The sequence below is a fragment of the Lolium perenne genome, chromosome 4, assembly GCF_019359855.2.
Source record: "Lolium perenne isolate Kyuss_39 chromosome 4, Kyuss_2.0, whole genome shotgun sequence".
Classification (NCBI taxonomy): Eukaryota; Viridiplantae; Streptophyta; class Magnoliopsida; order Poales; family Poaceae; genus Lolium; species Lolium perenne.
In genome coordinates, this window is record NC_067247.2 from 356,672,207 (window position 1) to 356,694,890 (window position 22,684).

General features: G+C 46.2%; 2 protein-coding genes across 2 annotated transcripts; both read right to left on the reverse strand.

Moving 5' to 3' along the window:
* Window positions 1–7,562: 7,562 nt before the first annotated feature.
* On the reverse strand, window positions 7,563–10,583 carry LOC127349197 (uncharacterized). The gene is made up of 2 exons (XM_051374972.2): window positions 9,442–10,583; window positions 7,563–8,046 (listed from the first exon to the last, which is right to left on the reverse strand). The coding sequence occupies exons 1-2, from the start codon at window positions 10,577–10,579 to the stop codon at window positions 8,018–8,020; spliced, it is 1,167 nt and encodes a 388-aa protein (XP_051230932.2). The 5' UTR covers window positions 10,580–10,583; the 3' UTR covers window positions 7,563–8,017.
* Window positions 10,584–13,593: 3,010 nt separating this feature from the next.
* Window positions 13,594–16,280, reverse strand: LOC139829975 (uncharacterized). Its single transcript, XM_071819441.1, has 2 exons — window positions 15,087–16,280; window positions 13,594–13,972 (listed from the first exon to the last, which is right to left on the reverse strand). Exons 1-2 carry the CDS (start codon window positions 16,222–16,224, stop codon window positions 13,944–13,946), a joined length of 1,167 nt encoding a protein of 388 aa, XP_071675542.1. The 5' UTR covers window positions 16,225–16,280; the 3' UTR covers window positions 13,594–13,943.
* Window positions 16,281–22,684: the final 6,404 nt, after the last annotated feature.

Genomic DNA, 22,684 nt, shown 5'->3' on the forward strand with positions numbered 1-22,684 from the left:
AAATATTCCCTATGAGTAAAACTTGTGAGAATAATTATGCTACTGTTATTTATGATAATCCATGCTATTTTGATAAATCTTATGATAATGCTTTGTTTGTGCCTGATGTCGAAATGCATGGTACTAAAGAATTTTGCGTAGCAAATGTTTATGATAAATCTCTAGATGATGGTCCTATGTTACTTGATACTATTAATTGTACTACTAATGAAAATGGGATTGGAGAGTTCTTGACATTATCTATGAGTCCCATATCTCTTGAGATTGATCAACCATCTTGTTATATTATTGATAAAAGTGTGTTTGAAAGTTTTAATCGCACTATTTTTGAGATTGATAAAAATTATGTGTTTATGGATCATGAAAAGCATGCTTTATGTGATAGTTATATTGTTGAGTTTATCCATGAAGCTACTGAAAATTATTATGAGAGAGGAAAATATGGTTGTAGAAATTTGCATGGTACTAAAACACCTCTCTATATGCTGAAAATTTTGAAGTTACTCTTGTTTTATCTTCTTATGCTTGTCACTTTGTTCTTCATGAATTTATTTGTGTACAAGATTCCTATGCATAGGAAGAGGGTTAGACTTAAATGTATTTTGAATTTGCTTCTTTATGCTCTCTTTTGCTTCAACTCTTATTCCTTACGAGTGCATCATTAAAACTGCTGAGCCCATCTTAATGGCTATAAACAAAGAACTTCTTGGGAGATAACCCATGTCTTTATTTTGCTACTATTTTGTTGTGTCTTGGAAGTTGTTACTACTGTAGCAACCTCTCCTTATCTTTATTTTATTGCAATGTTGTGCCAAGTGAAGTCTCTAATCGAAGGTTGATACTAGATTTGGATTTCTGCGCAGAAACAGATTTCTATCTGTCACGAATATGGGCAGGATTCTCGGTAGGTAACTCAGAAAAATCTGCCAATTTACGTGCGTGTTCCTCAGATATGTTCGCAATTTTCATTAGTTTTGAGTTTTCTGATTTGAGCAACGGAAGTACCTGTTTAAAATTCGTCTTTACTGGCTGTTCTGTTTTGGCAGATTCTGTCTCTGTTTTTTGCATTGTCTCTTGTGGACTTTAAGCAAGGCTTTCTAGACATGGAGAGCTGTAGCTAATGTTTTATTGAGTTCTTGCAATGTGTCACTACATGACCAAGGTGGATTCAAGTTTTTTTTTTGAGTACTAACCCCTCTAATGAAGTTTATGAGAAGTTTGGTGTGAAGGAAGTTTTCAAGGGTCAAGAGAGGAGGATGATATGTGATCAAGATGAGTGAAAAGCTTAAGCTTGGGGATGCCCCCGTGGTTCATCCCTGCATATTTCGAGAAGACTCAAGCGTCTAAGCTTGGGGATGCCCAAGGCATCCCCTTTTTCATCAACTTATCAGGTTTCTTCTATTGAAACTATATTTTTATTCGGTCACATCATATGTGCTTTGCTTGGAGCGTCTGTGTGTTTTTATTTTTGTTTGTGTTTGAATAAATTCGGATCCTAGCAATCCTTGTGTGAGAGAGAGACACGCTCCGCTTTTTCATATGAACACTTGTGTTCTTCGTTTTACTTTTAATGTTCAATGATAAAAGTTGAAAACCGCAACACTTATTGCTATTTGGTTGGAAAAAGAAAATGCCTCATAATGTCTTGAATAATTTGATACTTGGCAATTGTTTTGAGCTCTCATTAGATCATGATTAAGCTCTTGCATCATGTAGTTTAAACCTATTAGTGGAGAACTACCGTAGAGCTTGTTGAAATTGATTTGTATGATTGGTCTCTCTAAGGTCTAGATATTTTCTGGTAAAAGTGTTTGAGCAACAAGGAAGACAGTGTAGAGTTTTATAATGCTTGCAATATGTTCTTATGTAAGTTTTGCTGTACCGGTTCATACTTGTGTTTGCTTCAAACAACCTTGCTAGCCCAAATCCTTGTACTGAGAGGAAATGCTTCTCGTGCATCCAAAACCTTGAGCCAAAACCTATGCCATTTGTGTCCACCATACCTACCTACTATGTGGTATTTTCTGCCATTCCAAGCAAATACTTCATGTGCTACCTTTAAACAATTCAAAAGCTATTATCTCTTATTTGTGTCAATGTTTTATAGCTCATGAGGAAGTATGTGGTGTTTTATCTTTCGATCTTGTCATTTACTTCGGACAGACTTTCACCAATGGACTAGTGGCTTTATCCGCTTATCCAATAATTTTGCAAAAAGAGCTGGCAATGGGGTTCCCAGCCCCCAATTAATCAACTTTCATTAATAATTCTCTTCACATGTTTTGCTCTGATTCATCAGTAAGCAACTTAATTTTGCAAATAGACACTCCTTCATGGTATGTGAATGTTGGAAGGCACCCGAGGATTCGGTTAGCCATGGCTTGTGAAAGCAAAAGGTTGGGAGGAGTGTCAACCATAAATAAAACTAAAATACATGTGTAAACAAAAGAGAAGAGGGATGATCTACCTTGCTGGTAGAGATAAAGTCCTTCATGGGAGCCGCTCTTGAAAGTCTGGTTGACGAGGTAGTTAGAGTACCCATTACCATTCGTTGACAACAACAAACACCTCTCAAAACTTTACTTTTATGCTCTCTATATGATTTCAAAACTTGAAAAGCTCTAGCACATGATTTAATCCCTGCTTCCCTCTGCGAAGGGCCATTCTTTTACTTTATGTTGAGTCAGTTTACCTACTTCCTTCCATCTTAGAAGCAAACACTTGTGTCAACTGTGCATTGATTCTTACATACTTGCATATTTGCATTCATCATATTACTTTGTGTTGACAATTATCCATGAGATATGTATGTTGAAAGTTGAAAGCAACTGCTGAAACTTAAATCTTCCTATGTGTTGCTTCAATGCCTTTACTTTGAATTTCTTGCTTTATGAGTTAACTCTTATGCAAGACTTGCTTGTCTTGAAAGTACTATTCATGAAAAGTTTTTGCTATATGTTATCTATTTGTTAGCAACTATAGATCATTGCCTTGAGTCACTTCATTCATCTCATATGCTTTATAATAGTATGATCAAGGTTATGTAAGTAGCATGTCACTACAGAAATTACTCTTTTTATCGTTTACCTACTCGAGGGCGAGCAGGAACTAAGCTTGGGGATGCTGATACGTCTCCAACGTACCTATAATTTCTGATGTTCCATGCTTGTTTTATGACGATACTTACATGTTTTGCTTGCACTTTATAATGTTTTTATACATTTTCCGGAACTAACCTATTAACGAGATGCCGAAGGGCCAGTTGCTGTTTTCTGTTGTTTTTGGTTCCAGAAAGGCTGTTCGGGCAATATTATCGAAATTCGACGAAACGAAGACCCAGCACCTTATTTTTCCCGGAACCTTCCAGAAAGTCAAAGGGGGACCAGAGGGGTGCCCTGGGGGCCCCACACGTGTGGTCGGCGCGGCCCAGGAGGGGGGCGCGCCGCCCTAGTGTGAGGTGGCCCCGTGGCCCCTCCGACTCCGACTCTTCGCCTATTTAAGCCGTCCTGACCTAAAACATCGATACCAATTGACGAAACTCCAGAAAGACTCCAGGGGCGCCGCCACCATCGCGAAACTCCAATTCGGGGGACAGAAGTCTCTGTTCCGGCACCCTGCCGGGACGGGGAAGTGCCCCCGGAAGCCATCTCCATCGATGCCACCGCCTCCATCATGCTCCGTGAGTAGTTCCACCATGGACTACGGGTTCTAGCTGTAGCTAGTTGGTACTCTCCCTCCCATGTACTTCAATACAATGATCTCATGAGCTGCCTTACATGATCGAGATTCATCTGATGTAATCGGTGTTGTGTTTGTTGGGATCCGATGGATTGTTACGTTATGATTAGTCTATCTATAAAGTTTGTGAAGTTATTGTTGCTGCAATCTTGTTGTGTTTAATGCTTGTCACTAGGGCCCGAGTGGCATGATCTTAGATTTAAGCTCTATGCTTATTGCTTAGATTGTATCTACAAGTTGTATGCACATGTCTATGTCCGGAACCAAAGGCCCCAAAGTGACAGAAATTGGGACAACTGGAGGGGAAGGCTTAGATATGAGGATCACATGTTTTCACGGAGTGTTAATGCTTTGCTCCGGTGCTCTATTAAAAGGAGTACCTTAATTTCCAGTAGATTCCCTAGAGGCCCGGCTGCCACCGGCTGGTAGGACAAAAGATGTTGTACAAGTTTCTCATTGCGAGCACGTATGACTATATATGGGAAACATGCCTACATGATTAATGATCTTGATGTTCTGTCTTAATGCTATTTCAATCCTATCAATTGCCCAACTGTAATTTGTTCACCCAAGACTTGTTATTGGAGAGTTACCACTAGTGTAGATAGCTGGGAACCCCGGTCCATCTCTCATCATCATATACTCGTTCTACATGACATTGGAAGTAGTATCAACTATTTTCTGGTGCCATTGCTCTCATATTACTATTACTGCTGCTGTGTTACTGAAACTATTGCTCTCATATCACTGCTACTTTCACATCACCCCTGTTACCAGTGCTTTTCCAGGTGCAGCTGAATTGACAACTCAGTTGTTAAGGCTTATAAGTATTCTTTACCTCCCCTTGTGTCGAATCAATAAATTTGGGTTTTACTTCCCTCGAAGACTGTTGCGATCCCCTATACTTGTGGGTTATCAGTGGCCGTAAAAGAGCATGGCATGCTCTTTCATGGCATTCGCCTTCGTCTGCGTTTTGAGATGAAGGAGCTGCTCCGCCGCCCGCTACCGCTCCTCCGCGGCAGCGGCATCCTTCTTCTGTTGCTCGTGCGCCCTGCGCCGGTCGCCCCGCTTCTTGCTCTCGGTCGCCCTCTGCTCCGCGGTGAGCTCAGGCTTCGCCTTCTTCGTCACTGGCCTAGGCTCCACGACCACCGGAGCGTCCAGTTCAGGAGCCGCCTCCACGGGAGGAGCGGCAACGGCCGCGAGCTGGGCCTCGTCTCCGATGGTGGCGGTGGCGGCGGCAGGAGCTTCGTCGTCCATCTCTAGGTTTTGGAAGTGGAGTGAAGTGGGTGTGTTTTGGGAGGCAGACAGGCGGGCCAGGGGCGGACAAGGGGAGGACGCGAGCGGCCAGTGATCGGCGTCCGCGGCCACGCAAACTCGGCCCAGCTTTGGGCCGGCTTTGGGTCGTCCCGGACGCCGCGGCCATCCATTTTTGGGATGGGTCCGCCCGCTGGGCCGTATTTTTGTCCGGTTGGACCCATCCGGACGCGCGGGCGCGGGATGGGTCGCCGCGTTGGAGATGCCCTTACGGTCCTTTCTGTGCGCACGGTTTATAATTTTGTTTCTGTTTTCTACTAAAATATATGATTTTATTTTCCCAAATTCTTCCTTTTATTTTTGTTGTTATTTGGTAAACCCTGTGAGATCGAGCGAGTCAAATATCAGTTGAGCTAGTAGTATCATACCTTTGTCACTACTAAAATAAACATAACATATCTAAGTTCTTTTTTTGCAAGAAATCCATCGATCTATTAATAATCATCAACAATAGTACAACTAGCCCAAAGAGTAAAGAAAATTACAATTTGGTACTTGGATCACCTAGCGACAACTACAGACACTAGCACGAGCCGAAGGCGCGCCGCTGTCCACGCCCCTCCATCGCTGGAGTCAGGCAAAGCTTATCGTAGTAGAGCTTGTTGTAGTAGACAAACGAGAAGTCGTCGTGCTACGGTCCCAAAGGACCAGCGCACCAGAGCAGCAACCACCGCCAATGATAACAACCGTAGATCGGAAGAGACTGACATGAAACCACACCACCAAACACGAAAACCGACCGAGATCCGATGGCACACAACTTCACGCGCCCTCAGTCAGCGCTAGATGCACTACCAGAGTGAGGATAGGGCGGGGAGGACCTTATTCTGACTTCAGGATGTAGCCACTGCCGCCTCACCATCCCAAAAAAAAGAGAGTGAAAAGCAAACTAAATTAAAAACGGAAACTCCCCGCCGGCAAGGGACCGTGGTCCGCCACACCTCCAAGGCCCTAGGGCCACCGGAGGCGGAGCGGACCAGCGGTATCACCGGCGAGGAGGACGGAAATCTAGATGGGGTTTGTGGCTTTTCCGCCGCCTTCTATAACATATCCAAGCTGCATTCTTCAGCTTCAGTTACATTCAGGACTGCCTTCTATTTGTCATTCCAGTCCAGGTATTATGATCAAAGTTAACAGTAATGTTCTTGTTATTGCTGAGCCAGCGTACAACAACACATTCAATCTGTTCTCACCTCAATCTAAACAAACTCAGAATGTTCAGGCACCGCAGGTTGGCCACAGGGCATTCAAGTAACAAGTTAGAAACACACAAAAAGAACATTCACATGCCTATTGTGAAAGGTTGAAAGCGGACATCCCGCAAGCCCCAGTATAGGTATATCAAAAATCAAACATATAATAATCTCACATAAAATTGTACTACCTCTGTCCATTTTTAGATGTTAAAAATTTGTCTAAATTTAAATGTATTTAGACATTTTTTAGACATAGATACATCCAAATTTAGACGAACCATTGTACATCTATTAACGGACGGAGGGAGTACTAGATTGACTTTTAGAATACCTATATGCGGGTTTATCGGGCTCTTCCTTGCAACCCTAGCAAATTGTGACTAGGAGCCACCGAAACACGTGAAACTTGGTGAGGATTATAGACTGTCACAAAATGTATTACTGTATAGAGAATTTTTTTTTTACGTTTTAAATCCCAGAAGATTGTGTTTAAAGAGGACAACATCCACTTTTATCGGCAAATGTATTGAACATGAGCAATTTTCACCAATCAATGCCAGCAAAGCATCAACCGATCATCGTAATTTCTCCCGACAGACAGTTTCACTTGCACAAAATTCAGACGGACGAACTGGAGTTCTAGCGCAAACACAATTACAAAAAGTGTGCATCCGCCTTCACAACTCACAAGACTCACGGCCTCATGTAAATAAACGTTTCTCCAGAATGACAGTTTTGAGTTGCACCCAACTCAGACGAACAAACTCAAGTTAATAGAACAAAAGCGGAATCAACATAATCCTACTACCACCACAACCAGCAAAGGAAGACACCAAAGTTTACTTCAAATTCTTCCTGGGCGTCAAAAGTAAGGAGATCTACCCGCAAAAAATAGGACGGTTATTTTACCTGCAAAAAAAAAAAAAGTAAAGAGATCCCATCATTCTTAGAACCAACTACTGCGAATGAAGCTTACTCCAAGGTCAACAACTGCCCCCATGCTGCACCATAACAACAGTAGTATTCTTGTTATTGCTGAGCCAGCGTTTAGCAACATGTTCATACTCTTTTGCAAAATCAATGTGAAGTATTTCAGAAAAGTTCGGGCCACCACAACTTGGCCACATGGCATTCAAAGAAGAAGTGGGACGACTCACACTTGATACCTAAATCATGCTCTGTTTCCTTGAAAGTGAAGCCTATGCTATTATGAACATTGTATATGGTAAACCTCAGAAAAATGCAGTTTCCAAACAAGAGCATCCACTCTATCAGCAGAGGATATAGAAGCGATTTGCATTGTGTCACAAAACCATCAACCGGTCCCGAAAGACAGTTTGAGTTCCACGAAACAGCTGCTTAAAAAAGCATATTGTCAACGGTATTCTTGTTATGGTTGCGCCAGCATTTTGCGGCATGTTCATAAGCTGGAAACACCTCATAATAGTGTAAGCATAATGCACACAGAGATGGTACACTGTAACCCCAGACATTTGCACCAATTCATTCCACCAAACCATCAACTGATCATTAAAATTTCTGCTGACTGTAAGTTTGAGTTGCACACGGTGAGATGAACAGACTCAAGTTTTGGCACAAAGATAAGTAGAACAATAGCACATCCACCCTAACCAAACTGTCCAACACAAGCAGCAACAGAAGACACCGAAATTCACTTCACATTCTATATGGGAAGTAAAAGTAATCAGATCCATCATCTTGACACCATTTGATTATATTGTTTTAGCACTAACGCCTGCGTGTGAAGCTTACTCCGAGGTCGACAACCGCCCCCATGCTGCACCATAACAAGACAATGCTTCATAAGATGATCTGATAAGTAGGAGATAATATTTCAATTGTAGATGCCCAAATCAACTAAGCAATAATAGGAACCATCCACATGAAAAGTTGAGAACATGATCTCGGTCTGAAACTACTACAGTATTGGAGACACAGCAACGAAATCATCCCTTTCCCTTGGGTAAGTGTTTAGTGGCCTGCATGGGAGTAGGTTATTCTTACTCTACCAAAAACACCACAAGGAGGTTTGGATACACGATACCTCTTGGCTCACACCAAAGCTCTGATCCCTTACTACTTTGCCAACTTCCCTTGACAATGGTAGGGCCTGATCAATAAAGCTCTAACTATTGCCCTAATTCCTACCTGTGAGGGCTAATTTGCAACACATAAGCAGCCGGCAAAACATACATCATCACACAACTACAGGGAACTATATATATAATGGCTATCTAGTTAGGCAGAGAAATGAAAAGAAAAACTCTACATACCTATCAACATAGTCAATTGTGTGTTTAGTGTTCATGACTTCATGTGTTACATAAACGTCTCAACAGAATCAAGCAGAAGAGGTGAAAGATTACTTTGTGCAAACCAGAACTGGTAAAAGATCCCCCTAAAGAAAATAGAACTGGTAAAAGATGCAAAAAAACCTAGAAATGGTAGAAACAAATATAGTAGACATGGTAAAATATGATGATTGGTAAACTAGAAATTTGAATACTCACGATAACCCATCAATTTCTCTTAACTTCTTTGCTCCAAACAAAAAGAAACTAAATTATTCTCGAACATACTCGTATGTGTTAATGCCAATACAAGTCAACTTAGAAATCCAAATCAAACATTTCATTTCTAGCAATCCAAATCAAACAAGTAAAAGCTGGAAGCAGCTTCATCAAAACATTAGTTGATCTGGAACTACTTCCCGTGGCAAAGTACTTAGTGGCCTGCAAGGGATTAAATTACCTAGTTAAGCAAGAGGGGTTTGGTGCCCAAGGCCTCTTGGCTCACAACAAATCTCTGATTACCTGGTTCGCAAACTGCTCTGGCAATGCTAGGGCCTGATCAGCAAAGTTCACACTAGGTGAAGCAACCAATAAGGACTGACTAGCGAAGCAGATATCCTAGAGCAGCCAGCGAAACATACAGGACCAACTACACACTCACGATGGAGTTCATTGGTAAACTGCTTGGTTAATCCACATAAGGCAGATTCCACACAACTACTTGAAACTCTACATACAATTGTCTATCTAGTTATGCAGAGAAATGAAAATAAGAACTCTACATACTCATCAACATAGTCAAACTTCATGACTTCACGTTTAGTCTTGAAGACTTCATATGCATATTACAAAAATTAGTACGAGGCTGGTTAGTATAGTACCTCTAGTGTAGAAGCTCATGTAGGGCATGACTTTTCCGAAGATTGGCTTACTGTGTACGCTCTTGCTTTGGCCCGAACTGAGCTCAATTGTGTACACGCCATCCTGTGTACTTAGGAAGATGGCACCAACACCTTCCGCAAAACCGACCACCGACATTAAAAATAGGGCACGAGGAGGGAGCAGTGGTCTGAGCTCGATGACCCTGTGGCGTGCCCATCCCTTAGCTCCGTTGGGGCCAGCCTCCATTGACCGGAGGTAGAGTCTAGGCCACACAATAGTCCCAAACAGCAGCATTCCGTCATGCACCCCCATGAGTTCAACGTCCGGCAGGTCCTCATCTTCAATCGGCAGATGAATCACCGATAGTTCTTGCTCACCGATGTTGTACTCCACAATACTTTCGCTACGCTCACACTGGAAATAAACCTTATCTCCCACAACAGTAATGTGGCCCGACTTCTTGATGGCATTCGGTTCCTCGACGGAGATCATGTCGCTCCACTTATGAGTCTCCGATGAGTAGACAGAGGCAAAGGTTGTGGTCTGTCCCTTGTCGCAGAACACGAGGGCCACGAGGAAAGGGCCGCCATGGCAGTAGAGGTGGTCACACCGGTCCTTGCCGCAGAGCACCGCAGCGTTCCACAGTACGCCCTCGTTGTCCCGGTCATGCCAGAAGATGTCGGAGCACTCATCGTTGACCTTGATTCTCCACTGGTCGTATGTGAGGAGGTCGCAGATAGCGAAGTCCCCGTCCCTTTTAGTTTTACTAGGGGTGTGGAAGAGGACGAGTCCGTGTCGGGAGTCGAGGGCGCGCCAATGCTGGCGCTCGTGGCACGCCGGTGTGCGGAAGGACGCGGTGGACACGAAGTCGGACACAACGTACTCCTCGTAGCGTCTGTTCATCTGGAGTGTGTTGTGGAGGAAGCCGAGCATGGGCGGCGCCCCGTGGAACGCGCGGTACTGGCGGGTGAAGACGACGTCGGAGAGGATGCTTTGCCAGGTCGTGCAGACGGCGGCGGCGCGGACGAGGCTCTTGGGGTCGTCCGCCGGGACGCGCAGGAAGATCTCGCGCATCGCGTCGTCTGCGAGCGCCGCCGGCGAGCCGGGGCAGGGCTCCGGCGGAGGCGGCAGGCTCATCGCAAGGAGGCGTCGCTGGAGTTGGAGTTTTGGTAGATGGATTTGGGGGCGAGTTGGCGTCCAGCGGTGGGAGCCGAGGAGGAGCGCCGCCGCGGCGTGTAGCTCACGACTCACGAGTGATTTTTTTTTTTTTGAGTAATCGACCTGTGTATATCGATACTCCCAACCTATGGGCCATGAGAATAGAACGGGCTGGCTTGGGGCGGTACGAAGGAAGAGGCAGGCAGCCCGCGGGTTGGGCCACGAACGCTAAAGACTCCATTAAGCTTTGACCGTTCAGTGCCTTAGGGTGCGTTTGGATTGAGCCCCACCTAGCCGAACCAAAATATTGGCTGCCAACTTTTTGGCGCAGGTTTTCTGCGCCAGCAGTTCGCCCACGTCGCTGGCGGAAATAACACACAAGTACGCCCAGGTTTGGTCGGGCGAGCCAAAGTTGGTAGCAATCCAAACGGCAGCAAATATCGTGGGCATGACCAATATATTGGTTAGGCTAGCTTTGAAGGAAATCCAAACAGACCCGAGCATGTCTAACCCGTATTTTCTGCCCCTTAAAACGCGACTAGAGGACCCTGTATTCATTTTTCATCGGCCGAAAACTCGTCCGAGCTAGCAGAACCCTCCCCACCCCGTAAAACAGATAGCTCGAACGAGTTGCCGACCCCTCAAAACAGGGTTTTAGACAACAATTTGCACAACAATTTGCACAACAATTTCAGATCAAATATAGCACATCCAAAATATGTGATGCCTAATTCATAGTTTTTAATATCACAACGCGATCATAGCCAATGTTCAAGCCACGAAAGTTCCCAAATGTGATCAACCATCAACGAGTCCATCGCCAGCGGCAACTTCCCAAATGTGATCAACCATCAACGAGTCCATCGCCACCGACGCCACCACTCGCCGGAGACTCACCTCGAGGAGTCGACGAACCAAGAGCACTTGCAGCATGAGCTTCACGCGCAACCTTCTTCCTCGCCATGATGTCCGCCTTGGTCTCCTTCCACCACGCCAGCTGATCCTCGTCCATGCCGTCGGTGCGCATCATCATGATTTCCCTCTCCACGGCCAAGAGCTCCTTCATGGCCTTGGATTCTTTGAGTGTGATCATCCTCAAGTCCAGCTCGGGCTTCACCTTGGCATCTTCCCGCCTTGCTTCCACCTTGGCAAGCTTCACCTCCTTCTTCTTCTCGGTGATGAGGAGCTTGGTCTCCAATGTCTTCATCGTCAATGCCTCTTTAGACTTCATGAGTTGATCCAACTTCTCCCGGAAGCTAGATGCTTCTCCTTCTACCTTCACCATATCCTTGGCTTTCTTGTTGCCCTCGGGCTTGCCGGCGTTTCTCGCAATCATGTCTTACGCTTCATCATCCATGGTGAGCAGGGCCTCCTTCTTGCACTTTGGTTCGATGTCCCTCAACTTCCACTTAGGAAGATGTTGAAGACATTGGATCCACTCCGGTGCACTCATCCATCCCCACCTTACTCCAAGCACGGACCAAGATCGCGTCTTCGATCTCGCTGTAGTTCGCCATGTGTGGCTTCGGCGTCGAGGAAGAACCGGCGGCAGCCGGATCAACCTCAACCACCTCCTCGTCATCCTCATCCTCCTCCTCGTCATCAATCTCTTCGACGTTGCTCTCCCCATCGAACGCATCGATGCCGGCGTCCAAGTCCACCGCGGATTCGTTGAGCATGTCCATGTACGATGTTGTGGACTCAACATCGAACACCTTGTCTACGTCCATGGAGGGTGGCGGCGGCGCGGGCGTCGCCGCGGACGGAACGGAGGGAGGAGGGGCCGTGGCCTTGGAAGACGGTGGAGGCGCGAGGCTGATGCGGCTGACTGCCTTTGTCTTCACCTTGGATTGCGGGGCACCCCTCGGCCCGGCCGCCTTCGTCTTCATCCTGCACCCCTTCTTGGCAGCCGGCGGGGCTGCGGCCGGCGGAGCTGCGGCCGCCGCAGGGGCTTCAAAGAATTGCTTCGGAAGCCTCTTCCTCTTCGACGGGATGGTGGCGGAGATCATTGCCGACACGTCGCCGGCGTTTGGCGGACCTCCGACGGGGACATCAACCACCGCGGCCGAAGGAGGTGCACCGCCGACGATCGGCGGCCCTTGCGGAGGATCCATGGCAGTGGGATCCGGCCGTGTCGTTGCCAGGAAGGGTGGGGCGGAGGAGATCGGGCGGCGGTGGCGGCGGTTGGGTTTTGCTGAAACCCTTCGCGCGCAGTGGAGGGGAGGATACTGGTTTGGCCCTCTATTCCCGCTCCCACCCCGCACAAGTAGGGGGCGAAGACCCGCCCCGTAATCGAAACCGGGAAAAATCGACGCGGGGGCCATTTTTATGGGGCCTGCTAGACGGTAGGGTAGAGCCCAACCCGTATTTCGACGGTTATTATATGGGTTTGGCCCTTTTAAGGGGTTTGTTAGACATGCTCTTAGGTATGGCAACTACGAAACAGAACGATAAGAGTCGAACTGATTCTGAAATGGCGATTAGAAGCATATAATTACCAATTGGTTCCACTTCAAACCCCTCTCTATAGCAGCCGTCAGACAAAGAAGCATCCAGGCACTCGACCATCTGAGTTGCATTTTCTCCTCCATCTTCAGCTTCAGTTGCCTTTCTTTTTGACATTTCAATCCAGGTTGTTTTACCAAAATGAATATATCAACAGTAGCGTTCTTGTTATTGCTAAGCCAGCGTACAGCAACATATTCAACATGTCCCCACCTCAATCTGAACAAACTCAGAAAGTACAGGCACCACAGCTTGGTCACAGGGCAATCAAATAAGAAGTTAGAAACACACCAAAAAAGCATATTCAAATGCATATTGTGATTAAGGAGCCACAGAAACACATGAAATTTGGTGGGGATTTTAGATTGCCACTAAATGTATTACTGCATAGAGAAACTTTACGTTGTAAATCCCGAAAAGTGTGTTTTAAAGATGACAGCATCCACTCTCTTCAAACGTATAGAACATGAGCAATTTGCACCAATTCATGCCACAAAACCATCAACCCGTCATCAAAATTTCTCCCTGACAGACAGTTTCGAGTTGCACAAAATTCAGCCTAACGAACTGAAGTTCTGGCACAAGAAAAAGTAGAACAAAAGCGCCTCCACCTTAACCACACTGTCCACCACAAGTAGATCAACATTTCTTCTGAATGACTGCTTTGTGCACCAAACGCAGATGAACAAACTCAAGTTAATAGAACAAAAGCGCATTCAGCGTAAACGGACTGTCCACCACAACCAGCAACAGAGACACCAAAGTTTGCTTCAAATTCTTCCTAGGCAGCAAAAGTAAACAGATCCATCCTCTTAGCACCAACAACTGTGAATGAAGCTTACTCCAAGGTCAGCAACTGCCCCCATGCTGCACCATAAGAGACAAACCTTCATCAGATTATATGACGAGTAGGGGAGGAGCAAACTTTGCCCCGCAAAATCATTTCATTTTAGCTGTCCCAATCAGCCAAGCAATAGCAAGAAGTACCCACAGCACAACATGATTCGATCTGTTATATACAATATTAGAGGTCAACACAATGGAATCATCTCTTTCATTTGGGCAGGCTCCTGGGCAAGTGTCTAGTGCAGACGTGGGACAAGATTATCCTATCCAATATTCCAATACACCATAAGGAGGTTTGGGTGCCTGAGACCTCTTGACTCACAGCAAAGCTCTAATCACTTAATTGTTTTGCAAATTTCTCTACGAAATGTTAGGGCGTGAGAGGCAAAGTTTTGACTAGGTTAACCAACTCATAAGGCCTAATCAGCGCAACATATATACTAGAGCAGCCAACGGAACATACAGCACCAACGAAATAAAGAACTTGCAAGAGATAGTTGCCTTCTCGCTCATCTGCTAACAATTTGGATGACATTTAAAGCATGAAATTAGATAGAAAAGAAAATTGTAAATGGGAGGGGCAATATACTGCTATATGTGATTGCCACATCTGGGTCAATGACGACATATTGAAATAATATGCAAATATTTTGCAAAAGAATACTCAATCCCTAATCTGAAAGAACATATATTTAGAACACAAGAGAATAAACCATGTTTCATTTTGTATATAATTGGTATAATAACCACAAGACTGATATTCTAAGGATATTCAACTTCTCTGGACAGCTGCCTACTTATGCCGCCTAAGAACAATTCCAAACAGCTAGTACATAATTTTTTCCTCTGGCTAGTATCAACACAAGACCAAAGACAACATGGCTGGAAAATCACAAGACTACTCATAGTTTGCCTACTGTCAACCAGATATGCAGCATAAACATCTGAATAATATAACAATACAAAGGATGGGTTCTACAATCAAACAGAAAACCGGAAAAGACGAGTAGATCTGCATACAAATATCTATCTACTCATGGAGATAGTGGGAACTGAAATAAGAGTCAATGGTGTGTTTTAGTGTTCATGGGTTCATCTACATGTTTGAAGAAGAGATTACGAGCCTAGTTTGTACCTCCGGTGTAGAAGCTCATGTAGGGCATGACCTTTTCGAAACATATCTGGTGCACCTTCTCGCATTTGCCTGAATTGAGATCAATTGTGTACATCCCATTCCTTGTCCCCAGGAAGATGACACTAACACCTTCAGCAAAACCAACTGGCAAGACGTCGTCCGGCTTGTCCGAGACGGCATCAGGAGGGAGCAACGGTTCAAGCTCGATGACCCAGCGTCGCGCCCATCCTGCAGTTCCGCTGGGACCAGCCTCCATTGACCATAGGTAGAGTCTAGCATCCACCACGGACGCAAACAGCAGCATGCCGTCCTCCACCCCCATGAGTTCAATGTAGGGCTGGTTCTGGTCCTGGTCCTCAAACGGGGCATCAATCTCAGATAGTTGTTGCTCCCCCATATTGTACTCCACAACACTGTCACTCTCCAAACAGGGGACATAGACCTTATTTCCCACAACAGCACTGTGCCCCCTGCCATTGATGTAATTTGGGTTCTGAACGGAGCTGATGTCGCTCCACTCACCAGTCTCTGATGAGTAGACGGTGGCGTGGGCTACTGAACCATCCTCGACGGAGCCCACCAAAGCCACGCGGAAAGGGCCGCCATGGCAGTGGAGGTGGTCACATGGGTCATTGGCGCAGAGTACCGCGGCATTACAGTGTATGCTGGCGTACTTGTGCTTTGCCTCGTCGTGCTCCCACCACATGATGCTATAGCACTTGGGGTCGGCGTGAATTTCCCACTGGTCGCCGGCGACGAGGTCGCAGACAAGGAACTGCGCGTCGAGTGTGGGGGTATAGAAGAGGACGAGGCCGTGCCGGGAATCGAGAACGCGCCAGTGCTGGCGGTCCTCACACGCCGGCGAGCGGAAGGACGCGGTGGAGACGAAGTGGGAGACCCAGTAGTCCCCATGGAATGGCCAGTCGTCGGTATACCGTTCGTCGTAGAGGAATCCCAGCATGGGTGGCGCTCCATGGAGCGCGCGGTACTCACTGGCGAAGGCCGGGTCGGAGAGGATGCCGCGCCAGATCCTGCAGGCGGCGGCGGCGCGGATGAGGCCCCTGGGGTCGTCCGGCGGCAGGCGCAGGAAGATCTCGCGCATCAGGTCGTCGACCAGCGGCGCCGGCCTCATCGCCATGGGGATTGGGGATTTTGGTCGAGGGATTTGGGAGTGAAGTGGAGCCTGGAGCTGCGGCGTGGAGTTGGGTTTTTGAGCCTGGGCTGAGCTGGGAATGGGAATGGGCTGAGCTGGGCTGCTGCCTGGTGGGTTGTAAACTAGAACTGGAAATACTCCAGTTGTAGTCGAAAGCAAGAAATGGTTAAAAAACGACGAAGCCAGAAATGGTAGAAAATGGTAAGCGAAACTAGTTTTAAATCCAGGATAATCAATGGATTTCTGCAAATTCTTGCTCCAGTCAAGAAAAAAGATCTTAACAAAATGTACGAAATGTAAGAGCATCTCCAGCCGGCGTCCTCCAAAGCGTCCTCCAAAGGGATTTTGACCGCGGCGGACAAAAAAAAGCTCACAGTCGCGTGCCCCAAAGCCTATTTTTGTCCGGCGCGGTCCGATACGGTGTCCGGCGCCTCGAGTCCGTCCCCGCCCCACAGGGGACGGTCCGGGCACGTCAGACAAAACGAAAAGCGACGCGAGGAGTGGCGGGACCGACACGTCAGCGGCACATTCAAGTTTAAACTAACCATCGCCTACCTCGCGACGGAAGTTACTGGCGCTCACGGATTGTGCAGTTCCCGCAGAAGCGCAACGAAGCGTCTCATCGCGCCTAGCTCTGCGTGCCGGCGTTAATGAGCGCCACCGCTCCCCTGCCTCCCTCCGGCCTATAAAAAGGGTCGCTCTCTCGTCGTCCCTCACACACAAACCCTAGCGCCTCTCACCCCAACCCTTGTTGGAGATATGCCCAAGAGGCAATAATAAAGTGGTTATTATATATCTTTATGTTTATGATAAATGTTTGCATATCATGCTATAATTGTATTAACCGAAACATTGATACATATGTGTTATATGAACAACAAGGAGTCCCTAGTAAGCCTCTTGTATAACTAGCTTGTTGATTAATAGATGATCATCGTTTCATGATCATGAACATTGGATGTTATTAATAACAAGGTTATGTCATTGATGAATGATGTAATGGACACACCCATTTAAGCGTAGCATAAGATCACGTCATTAAGTTCATTTGCTATAAGCTTTCGATACATAGTTACCTAGTCCTTCGACCATGAGATCATGTAAATCACTTATGCCGGAAGGGTACTTTGATTACATCAAACGCCACTGCGTAAATGGGTGGTTATAAAGGTGGGATTAAGTATTCGGAAAGTATGAGTTGAGGCATATGGATCAAGAGTGGGATATTGTACATCCCGATGACGGATAAATATACTCTGGGCCCTCTCGGTGGAATGTGATCTAATTAGCTTGCAAGTATATGAATGGTTCATAAGAGATGACATACCACGGTACGAGTAAAGAGTACTTGTCGGAGACGAGGTTGAACAAGGTATAGAGATACCGATGATCAAACCTCGGACAAGTAAAATATCGCGTGACAAAAGGAATCGGTATCGTATGTAAATGGTTCAATCGATCACTAAGTCATCGTTGAATATGTGGGAGCCATTATGAATCTCCAGATCCCACTATTGGTTATTGGTCGGAGAGAAGTCTCAACCATGTCTGCATAGTTCACGAACCGTAGGGTGACACACTTAAGGTTTGATGTCGTTTAAGTAGATATGGAATATGGAATGGAGTTCGAAGTTTTGTTCGGAGTCTCGGATGGGATCCAGGACATCACGAGGAGTTCCGGAATGGTCCGGATAATAAGATTCATATATAGGAAGTCATTTTCTAAGTTTGAAAATGATCCGGTGCATTTATGGAAGGTTCTAGAAGGTTCTAGAAAAGTCCGGAAGAAATCACCATGGAAGGTGGAGTCCCGGAGGGACTCCACCTAGCATGGCCGGCCAACCAAGGGGTGGAGAAGTCCCAGGTGGACTCCACCATAGGTGGCCGGCCACCCCCCACAAGGAAGGGGTGGGAGTCCCACCTTGAGTAGGAGTCCCACCTTGGGTAGGTTTTGTCCTTATGGCAAGTTTTGAGCTGGGGTCTTATTCGAAGACTTTGAGTCAAACTCTTGGGGGGTTCCACCTATATAATGAGGAGCAAGGGGAGGGGGTCGGCCACTTCAAGCCAACACCTTGGCCGGCGCCCAGATCCCCCTCTCCCCAAACCCTAGCCGCCTCTCCTCCTCCACCTCTCCCGCATACACTTTGGCGAAGCCCTGCCGGAGATCTCCACCACCACCGTCACCACGCCGTCGTGCTGCCGGGATTCCGAGGAGGATCTACTACTTCCGCTGCCCGCTGGAACGGGGAGAAGGACGTCTTCATCAACACCGAACGTGTGACCGAGTACGGAGGTGCTGCCCGACTGTGGCACCGTCAAGATCTTCTACGCGCTTTTGAAAGCGGCAAGTGATCATCTTCTGCAACAACGAGATCTAATCTCGTAGGCTTTGGAAATCTTCAATGGTTAGTCTCGTGATCCTCTCATTGCTACCATCTTCTAGATTGCATCTTGGCTTGGTTTTCGTTCTTGCGGTATAAATTTTTTTGTTTTCTATGCTACGAATCCCATCAACCCTAGCCGCCACCATCTCATCAAGAGTCGACGCCATGTCTGGTAGAGGCGGAGGCTGAGGTCGCGGTCGTGGTCGTGGCCGCGGCAGAGCTGCACACTCGTCGTCGCCTGCGACGTCGTCGTCTTCATCATCGGACATGCATTAGGAGGAGCGGCAAGTGATGTTTGAGTTCGTCGTCGTCCTCAAGGGCGACCCTTTCGGCATCCAGAGGTTGCCGGACAAGTTCGCTGACTTCGTCACCGGCGACGAGCCGGGCTCGCTGCATCTGCGGGAGGCTGCCTGCGGCTGCTGCAGGTGGATTGTGGACGTGATCTTCAACGCGCGCGGCAAGATGTACCTCCACATCGGCTGGGAGAAGTTCGCGCGCTACCACCACCTCGAAGCCAGCTTCGTGCTCACGTTCTCCACATCGGCGAGCGGGATATGAGCGTCAAGGTGTTCGACGAGACGCGCTGCCGCCGGCACTACCACGGCGACAGCGCCGAGGAGGACGACGACTGAGTGTCGTTTCTTCGCAGCGAAAATAGGCACGGAGGTTTCTGGTTGTTCTTCCTCGAAAGAACCAACAGGGGTACCGTTAACATCTGGATTTCCAGTTTGGGTGACTAGGTGTGTCTGAGAGTGTTCTTTCTTGGCACCGAACACACGAAATCTGCGATGCCAACACTAGTTAGGTTTCGTAATTTTGCAATGTTTTAAATTTGTGTCAACCATGGTTCAAACTATGTATTAGTTTGTGGAAACCATGTTCCCAATTATGTATTAGTTTATGGAATGTTTCTTCTCCCTATTGAAATAAAAATGCAAAAAAACAAAAAAAAATGTATTTTAATGTTAAAAAAAAATTGAGGGCGGTAAACGCGGCACGAACAAAACACGTCCCAAACGCTCGATCCGGCGCCGTTTGGGGACGCGGCTGGAGATGCTCTAAATCAAACAACAAACTGTTGTTTCTTAGTCAACTCCTCAGAGCCTGGGTGTGCACAATTTTCTTGTTCATCTAGCGACTACGAAACCAAAGTTGCATTTTCTCCTTCATCTTCAGGTGCAGCGGCACGATGTGTTCGTCCAGAGCGGCCATCCTTTTTTCCCTGGCACAGCGACCTTCACCTCCTGATGCAGTTCTTGCCACTAGACGTGCATTCCAATACAGGTTTTCTTTTTTGAACGTGGGAGGCAAAAGATTTGCCTCCATTCATTAATTAAGTAGAAGAGTCTTGACAAGACAAGACCAAAAAAAAGTAACAAAGAGAAAAACGAAAAAAAAGGGTTCCAAGGGGATTACTCTCCCTTCATTACAAAATTAAAATGCTTTGACCCCGCGGCAACCCAAAGTTTTACCAAAGTGAAGCTACGTTTTTCTTTTGTGGGTAAAGTGAAGGCACGTTATATCCAGCGAATTCCAAGGAACAGCTGCACAAAGCATATTATTAACAATGATGTTTATAAAAACACCTTCCTGGCCTAAGTAGTTGCTATGTAATGTTGCTGGACTAGTAATATCTAGGGTTTCTGTCCTCCGGCGGCTCATCCTGCCGAGAGTTTCTCTTGCCGCGGGATTTCCCGTCGTGAGTCTTCCCTGCTGCGGGCTCTGATGACCCACAAGTATAGGGGGTGTATCGTAGTATCTTCGATAAGTAAGAATGTCGATCCCAACGAGGAGCAGAAGGTGTTGACAAGCAGTTTCGATGAAGGATTCACTGTAAATGCTCACAGACAAGTATTCAGGGGGTTTTGATGTAACAGTTGAATAAAATACGAGTAAGTAAAGTGCGAGAGTAACAATTGCAGCGAGTGGCCCAATCCTTTTTAGCACAAAGGACAAGCCGGTTTGTTTACTTATAATGACCAAACGTTCTCGAGGACACACGGGATTTAGTCTAGTGCTTTCGCTACATACGGCTAAATAATCTTCATTGTTATGATAAGTGTTGTGTGGGTGAACCTATGCTAATGCACCGCCCTTCCTAGGACTAATACATACTTGTGATTATACCCCTTGCAAGCATCCGCAACTACAAGAAAGTAATTAAGAATAAATCTAACCACAGCCTTAAACTCTGAGATCCTGTGATCCCTCCTGCATCGATATACCAACGGGGGTTTAGGTTTCTGTCACTCCGGCAACCCCGCAATTAGCAAACGAATACAAGATGCATTCCCCTAGGCCCATAAATGGTGAAGTGTCATGTAGTCGACGTTCACATGACACCACTAGAAGAATAACACCACAACTTAAATATCATACCATTGAATATTACTCAACCATAGTTCACTACTAACATTTAGACTCCACCCATGTCCTCAAGAACTAAACGAACTACTCACGAGACATCATATGGAACATGATCAGAGGTGATATGATGATGAATAACAATCTGAACATAAACTTGGTTCAATGGTTTCACTCAATAGCATCAACAACAAGTAGAGATCGATACCGGGGGAGTTTCCCCTATCAAACAATCAAGATCAAACCCAAATTGCTACGGTGGTGACGGTGTCCAGCGGTGGAGACGGCGGTGATGATGGTGGAGATGATGATGATGGTGATGGAGATGATGTCCAGCTCGATGACGGTGACGATGGCGTCGATTTCCCCCTCCCGGAGGGAATTTCCCCGGCGGATTCCTGCCCGCCGGAGAGCTCTTTTCTCTCTGGTGTTCTCCGCCCCGCAGAGGCGGCTGTAACTCTTCGCGAGGTACCCCCTGTGGCTTAGGTTTTCGGGACGAAGGATTTCGCGAAGAAAAGGAGGCGAAAGGGGCAGTGGGCCCCCCACACCACATGGCGGCGCGGCCAGGCCATGGGCCGTGCCGCCCTAGGGTGTGGGCCCACCCTGGGTCCTCCTGGCTCCTCCTTCTGGCTTCCTTCGTCATCTTGAAAAATAGGATTTTTGGTATAATTTCCTTCCACAGTTGATCTTCCGAAATATTGCGTTCTGACGGTGGTTTTTCCAGCAGAATCCTGGCTCCGGTGCTTGATCCTCCAATAATGATGAAACATGCAAAACAGATGAAATAACATAAGTATTGTGTCCCAATATGAAATATATCAATGAATAACAACAAATTATGATATAAAATAGTGATGCAAATTGGACGTATCAACTCCCCCCAAGCTTGGACTTCGCTTGTCCCCAAGCGAAACTGAACTCGATAGACAGGACCACATGTTTATGGAGTGAAGAGTCGATAAATAAAATACGGACAAGAAGCATCATATTCATTCACACAAGACATTATAGTAAACAACTTCCTCATACAACTCAACTTGAAACAAGTATAAGGTAATCACAAGTAAAGGTGCATAAGAAATCATAATTGGTGATGGCAAACTTCGTTCTTGGTCAGAGAACAATTAACAGATTATATTTATCTCATTGAGCAGCGCTCTCATGTTAAAGTTTATAAGGTACAACTTGCATACTCAATCATAATGGTCTTTTCATGATCATTGATAACTTGCAAAGCTATATTCATTCAGATAAAACTTGTACTAAACAAGGAAGAATAAAAGACATGATGAAGCAAATCACAATATAATGGTTTGATCACAACTACTCAAATGCTTGCTTGAGATGGAGGGGAATAGGTTTACTGACTCAACATAAAGTAAAAGACAGGCCCTTCGCAGAGGGAAGCAGGGATTAAATCATGTGCTAGAGCTTTTTCAGTTTTGCAATCATATAAAGAGAATAAAAGTAACATTTTGAGAGGTGTTTGTTGTTGTCAACGACTGGTAGCGGGTACTCTAACCCCCTTGCCAGACAACCTCCTAAGAGCGGCTCCCATATTATTTTCATTTTGTGTGGCACTCCTTCCAACCTTTCTTTCACAAACCATGGCTAACCGAATCCTCGGGTGCCTGCCAACAATCTCATACCATGAAGGAGTGTCTATTTAGTTTAATTAATTTGGGACTGGGAATCCC